Here is a 6,562-nt window from a genome sequence, read left to right as displayed (position 1 = left end):
AAGTTTTGGCAAACAATAAAAAAGAGAATAGGCGTAATAAGGCTCTAAGTATTCATTATCTTAAGGTATTTCCATTGATTAAGGCCCATGAAAGCCTAGTTACTAGTAACTGATCATATTAGTGTGATTACTCTACTAGTAATAAATTTCAGTTACAAGATAAAGAATCTGAATTTGTGATTATGGCCACCGAGCTCTTCTTTCTTAACAATTGTGGCCTATACAATTGTTATGGGTATTTCAGTTTTAGTTCGGGTTTTTTTCGGTTTTGTTTTGATTTTTCGATTTTAGAGATGTATATAGGATATTTTCGGATATTTATTAAATTCAGTGTGGTTATTTCAATTTTCGATACAGTTCGGGTAATGTTAGGACTCGGGTGATACATGATAAAAGTTTGGAATTTGGTTTCGGTTTTTCGAATAATTTTAGTTAATTTGGGTTACTTTTTCCTGGTAATTCCAGTTTGCAGAAGAATTTTTTTTGGATAATTTAGGTATTTTAGGTAAATCATCAGGTAGTTCGAATAATTTAAAATATTTTTAATAAAAAGCATTCAAATATTTTGGTTTATAAATTGTAATTTTAAAATATCTGATTATTTTAAAAATAAATATAATTAATAAATAGGGCAAATCTCCAAAATATCACATTTCTAAGTTTATATCACAAAAATAACAGTCAAAAACTAAAATGACCAAAATAGCACATTTCTAAGTTTATCCTTTGAAAATTTTAATTTTTTTAATTTTTCAAAATTTGAAATCTTATCCCCAAAACCTCATTTCTCAACTCTAAACCCTAAATCCTAAACTCTAAACCCTAAACCCTAAACCCTAAAATCTAAACCCTAAACCCTAAACTATAAACCCTAAACCCTAAACCCTAAATCCTAAACCCCACCCTTTAACTCTAAACCCTAAGTTTGTGACTTTTGATAAAACATTAAATGCTATTTTTGTGACTTTTGACCTTGAGTGCTAGTTTGGGAACAAAAACTTGATTTAGTGCTATTTTTGTTTTTTTCTCTAATAAATATTGCTAGCTATATAATTTATATTTTAAAATTTTGGATATCCTTTCCGTTCCATATTGATTTTTTGGTTCTAAAAATCTAGGATCCCTTCGGATATTTATGAAAATGGTTTATTTTTAAATCTATACGGTTCAGTTCTTTGGACTAATACATGATTTGTGTTCAACCTCTTTCTCCTGATATAACCAACAAACAAAGTCTGTAACAAAACAACACCAATAAAAACAAGACAAGAACCACAACTATGCTTTAAGCAAGCAAGAATCTCATTAGTTCATCAGTTAAGTGAACTAAGAAACTCAACCCAAATATGTTCTGCTCTCTTAGTCGTCTCAAGAGCGAACTCCTCAGCAGCTTGCTCGTCTTTTGCCTTACGCACAGCCGCATGATACTCTTCATAAGCCTGAGAAGCCTCCTTAAGAAGTCGCCCTAGATTAGTCTCCGTCGACTTAAACTTCAGATCAACGCTCACTTTCTCCGCTTCAAGCTTAACCAACAGTTTCTTGATGGCGAAGATTTTGATGGACAGCGCGTCTCCTCCCTGAGCAAGACTCTTAGCGAGCGCGAACTCCGCGTCCACGGCTCTCTGCTTCTCCACGGCGGTTTCTTTGAGAAGTTTGGCGCGGGTTCGAGCGAGGTGGACTCTCTGAGAAGCCTCGAGTCCTTCTTTGATGACGGTTTTGTATTTGGCTAGTAAAGAGATGTAACCAATGGAAGCTGAGCTGAGTACCTCGTAACGTGTACCGGCTTCTATAATCTCGTCGAAGTTCGGGTGGTGTACTAGGTCACGTGCGGTTAGACCGCGTAGCTTCTTTAGGGTTTGCTTTAAGCTCTCTAGGGTTTCTGATGTAGCGGATGATTCGCTTGTTGTGGAAGTAACTGATGAGCCAAGGACTGTGCTTACCTTTGAGGTTGTTTCTTTTCTATGGGTGTGGACAAGATTGGTCAGTGATGTGGTGAGGCTAGAGGTCTCTGAGTCCTACCAAAATCAAAAGATGTAACAAAGTCAAGAAACTGATTTTAGATGTTTTGAAAGTAAAATCTAGTTAACAAACCTGGGATTTTGATTTTTCAGCGAGTATCTCTGCTAGGTTAATGGAAGAATCTGTGTCTGCCTTAAGACCCTCTTTGTCTTTGTTGAAACAACCACAGACACCATCTGCAAGAAACACATACAGAGAAAAGACAGTTAAGAGTAGCTCTGTTGTGAGTTTCTTTGGTTTAGAAAGCTTCAAAGCTAACCTGCAGGCTTTAGAAGACTGTCAAACCCACCTGTTGAATAAAGAACATTATAAATATTGAGACATAATTTCATTTTAGAAAAATATGTTTGTGAGAATCTGAAGGTTACTTACCAGTTTTCTGCACTATACTTATGGTTGGTGGATTCTTTGCAGCTGCTGTGACAATAAATGTAAGTGCAGTGTCAGAAACAAAAAAAAAAATCAAAGATATAGACATGACATAAACAGAGAAAGAGTTTCTTACAGTCTTTTTCAGCAGCCTTTGCACTTGCCGCAGCTGCTGCACATTAGAAGTGAACAAGAAGACCAAACCAAACTCTTAGAGTAATCTCCTTGTTTCATTATGGACTATTGTGTTTGATTCTCGAGACTACCTTCAAATTCGCGTTCTATTTCTTCCAACATACTGTTTCCCTGAGTTTCAGCTGTTAACAAAAAGGGACAACAAGTTTTACGTTTGATCTCAGAAGGCTTTGAGAGGAACAATGGTAGTAGATCATTATTATTACCTTGTTCTTCATGATTCTTGATCTCTGCAAGGCCTCTTGTGGCAGCTGAAACATTGAATAGGAAATAAGATATGTAAGCACACTCTTTTTGTTATTTATGTGGATTCATCAACTTAACAAGACTTATTGCGCCAAAAACGGTTCAAAGGTACCTTCAAACTCGCGTTCAATAGCATCAAGCATACTCTTTCTCCTTGCAGCTGTAACAAAAGTTTAAAAACATTCAGGATACATTAGAAACAAATATATAAAAAGATACAAGGGGGATGATTTTTACAGTGTTCATCATCATCATTGCCTTGGGTTGAATCACTAGCCTTTAGCTCTTCAAGACCTTTTGTAGCAGCTGCAAGTAAGAACATTAAAAGAAAAAAAAAACTTATCTTCTTGATATGTTTTAATGGGTTTACATTTCCAGGCTAAGAAGTTCAATGTTATTTGAAAGTAACCTTCAAACTCGCGTTCGATAGCTTCAAGCATGCTATTTCTCCTTGCATCTATAACAAAACATTAAACCATTATTCATAATACAAACTGATCAGAAACAAAGAAGTTAAGAAAAGTTATTACTATGTGCACTGTCATCTCCTTCAGTGAAATCATCAAGGTTTAGTTTCTTAAGACTACTTGTAGCAGCTGCATAGTAGTTTTGATCAAAACAGAGGAAAATGATTCAATATTTGCTATTGTAACCACAAGATCTCATTAACTAATATGTTGAAAGTACCTTCGAATTCACGCTCAATCTCATCCAACATGCTTTGCCTCATTGCAGCTGATAACAAAGACAAAAAAGACATGTCTGAGACTAACACTACAACGAAGGTAAAGGAACCTACAAAAGGTTATCTTACATTCGTCTCCCTCATCTTTGTTATCAGCAAGATCATCAATCTGCTTAAAACTTTCTGTAACGGCTGCAAGAGAAGGAAACAAAACTCTCAGAACTTCTTGAACCAAGAAAAGAGTTAAAGATTCTCTCTGCATATATACCTTCGAACTCACGCTCAATTGCATCTAGCATACTTTGTCTCCTGGCAGCTGTAAACAAGACATAACATTATATCGATCTAACAAAACTGAATGAGTGAGAAAAATTATCAAAGTAGAGATAGAGATAATAGTTTCATACCTTGTTCTTTGTCATCATCTTCGACAGTGTAAGCATTAATCTTAAGCTGTTTAAGACCACTTGTAGCAGCTGCAAGTAGAATAAGATGTAACAAAAGCTTTGATCTAATTTTGAACCAATTAGAACAGACATTGAGTATAATGTTAAGACACCTTCAAAGTCACGTTCGATCTCATCTAGCATACTTTGTCTCCTTGCAGCTATAATAAGACAATGAAATATTATGAGTTCTTTAGTTGATATTAAAGGTAACATGAAAGTAGAGGGAAAACAAAAATGTTACAGAGAGATTCATCATCTGTGCTTGAGGTTGAATGCCTTAGTTCTTCAAGACCTTTTGTAGCTTCTACAAGCAGAGTAAAAAGCAGGCCTAAGATGGTATTGCAAAAGATACCTAACTAAAAACAGTATACTTTTACCTTCAAACTCTCTTTCAATCTCTTCCAACATCTTCTGTCTCCTTGCAGCTATAACAACACACACAAAATCTGAGTCAAGAATACTGTAAACAAGAACAAGACATCAAAAAATGTAACAATGGGATATTGTTTTGTTACCGTGTTCTGCGTCGTTGACTCCGGTTAGATCATCAGCCTTTAGTTGTTCAAGACCTTTTGTAGCAGCTTCAAGAAGGAAGACACAAACAAAATGTTAGCTAACATTTTTAGAGTATCATGTACTTAAGCTAAATAAATCTTATATTGAGTGTGTCAAGATACCTTCAAAATCGCGTTCAATCTCTTCTAGCATGCTCTTTCTCATTGCAGCTGCAACACAAGAACATAACACAGAGTTTGGACTTAGAATATCTGAGGAAGAAGAAAATGTGATGGCAAAAAGTACTAGAGGAAGAGTGTGTGTGTGTTTTACATTGTTCATCATCTTCTCCTTGAGTGGAATCATCAATCTTGAATTGTTCAAATCCAGCAGCAGCAGCTGCAAGTAATTATGAGACAATGAAGGAAGAGTAAGAATCTACCAACAACAGTGGCTTCAAGAACTATATGTGGAGCTTGGCATAAACATGGAAAGGTACCTTCAAATTCGCGTTCAATCTCTTCCAACATTTTCTTCCTCTGAGCAGCTGAAACAACAAAGGCATCTTAAGAAACACACTTTTAGCAAGAGGGTTATAGATGAGAAAGCTTAGTATTTTCTTAACCTAGTTCTTGATCATCCTTAGATTCATCATTTTTGTTGATACCATCAGATCCAGCTTGTTTAAGTTCATTGATTTGTGCTGTGATCAAGTAACATTAAAGAAAACAAACTGTTCATGTCAACATTTTGATTCAAGCTTCTTCCAGAAACATAATCATCTTTTAAAAAGAAAACAGATCAAAACAGAGTCTTGACTTGCCTTGGAACTCAAGTTCGATATGGTCCAACATACTCGAAGGTTTATTGACTTCATCAGTAACAACTCCTAACTATACATCCAGAGATTAACTAAGAGTTCATTACTTTGCAAGAATCAGCAGCAGAGTCCAAGGAAGATAAATAATAAACAGTAATTGACCTGAGACGAGGTATCAGCAGAATCTTTAGTAGTTTCCACAGATTCTTCTGATAGAGACAGAGATATTGTGTTGTTATCAGTCACTGTACTGTTTTTCTGACCACTGATCTGGTCTCCTCCTTCGTTGCCTTGGAGAGAAGCTGCAACCAAAATTCATTTGTTTGTTCTTTTTAAGATTTTGTGTTCATAACAGATTAAATTAGCTTAAATAATATATTAATATTACCTTGATATTCACGCTCAATCAGATCTAAATTCAAACCTGTAGTTCCTTCATCCTAAAATCCAAAAGCAAAAGTCAATACGTTTATTAAACCAATTGATATCATCATATATTTGGTTTGATAAAGTTAGTATATGGTTAAAGAAAAGGTGTTTATGAGAGTTACGTACCTGGCAAGAAACTTTATAAAAGCTTGAGAGGATGAGACACAGAGACAAACACAGAGCTAAGAACTTGGTTCCCATGGCGTAGAATGTTATCACAAGATGTCAAATGACAGTGTCTCTGAAGCTTGAGGAAACACATAAGAGGACTTCAATTAAAACACTCAGAACTCAACGTGATTTTTTTGTTTAATAATAGAAATTCACGTGGCTTTCTTTTTATATATTTTCTACGTTCCTGCTACAAAAGTATGATTAGGCTAACATATTTTTTTCTTCAAATATATTGATGAGATTTTTGAAATAAAATAGGCTATAACTCTAGTTCTGAAATATAAATAGAGTATCCACGCTAGCTTTAGAATAACATATACTTAGACCATCTCTAATAGATCACTATTTTTTCATTTATATTTTACACTAAAATAGAATAACTCTATAATATTGTTGAATTTGATCCAATAGTTTATTTTATAATAGAGTTCTCTATAATAGAGTGAAATATAGCGGAATGTTGTTTTTTTACTCTATCTTTTATATACTAAAGCGCAAGTCGCCTAACTAATCAGAATTTGACATTTGGCAAAACTTAAAAAAAAAACAAATATTTCATTAGAAGAAATTTATTTGATCACGGTTTTCCTTAATTTCCAAGTATCTAAATCCCTAAATTTTCTCACAATATCATCACCACGTTCAAAGATAAATATAACGTTTTGAAACTGTTTTTTCTTC

At 34.5% G+C, this 6,562-nt stretch overlaps 1 protein-coding gene across 4 annotated transcripts; it reads right to left on the bottom strand.

Moving 5' to 3' along the window:
• Positions 1-1,130: 1,130 nt before the first annotated feature.
• LOC106344144 (TSA1-like protein) lies at positions 1,131-5,957 on the bottom strand. 4 transcript variants are annotated; one of them, XM_013783542.1, is made up of 27 exons: positions 5,834-5,957; positions 5,667-5,718; positions 5,441-5,580; positions 5,282-5,351; positions 5,084-5,161; positions 4,958-5,005; positions 4,792-4,857; positions 4,641-4,688; positions 4,479-4,544; positions 4,341-4,388; positions 4,205-4,267; positions 4,074-4,121; positions 3,922-3,990; positions 3,783-3,830; positions 3,644-3,706; positions 3,517-3,564; positions 3,360-3,425; positions 3,239-3,286; positions 3,067-3,135; positions 2,942-2,989; positions 2,790-2,834; positions 2,655-2,705; positions 2,525-2,560; positions 2,392-2,436; positions 2,279-2,308; positions 2,092-2,195; positions 1,131-2,015 (listed from the first exon to the last, which is right to left on the bottom strand). In XM_013783542.1, exons 1-27 carry the CDS (start codon positions 5,906-5,908, stop codon positions 1,314-1,316), a joined length of 2,274 nt encoding a protein of 757 aa, XP_013638996.1. In that variant the 5' UTR covers positions 5,909-5,957; the 3' UTR covers positions 1,131-1,313. The 4 variants fall into 4 exon arrangements, with proteins under 4 accessions (XP_013638996.1, XP_013638998.1, XP_013638997.1 ...); XM_013783544.1 differs by having other exon boundaries at positions 2,392-2,433; XM_013783543.1 differs by having other exon boundaries at positions 2,525-2,557.
• Between the last annotated feature and the right edge of the window lie 605 nt (positions 5,958-6,562).

The sequence above is a fragment of the Brassica oleracea genome, chromosome C5 (genome assembly GCF_000695525.1).
Source record: "Brassica oleracea var. oleracea cultivar TO1000 chromosome C5, BOL, whole genome shotgun sequence".
Lineage (NCBI taxonomy): Eukaryota > Viridiplantae > Streptophyta > Magnoliopsida > Brassicales > Brassicaceae > Brassica > Brassica oleracea.
The sequence above is the reverse complement of the archived record's forward strand: the minus strand, read 5'-3'. Positions and strand labels throughout refer to the sequence as shown.

What these genes read in the sequence shown, in the direction of transcription:
- LOC106344144 (XM_013783542.1), bottom strand. Translation starts at nt 5,908, where the DNA reads ATGGGAACCAAGTTCTTAGCTCTGTGTTTGTCTCTGTGTCTCATCCTC. An exon ending in GATTGAGCGTGAATATCAAG is followed by an intron (nt 5,581 to 5,666) that starts GTAATATTAATA and finishes TTTTGGTTGCAG; the next exon opens with CTTCTCTCCAAGGCAACGAA. An exon ending in AATTGAGCGTGAGTTCGAAG is followed by an intron (nt 3,707 to 3,782) that starts GTATATATGCAG and finishes CTTCTCTTGCAG; the next exon opens with CCGTTACAGAAAGTTTTAAG.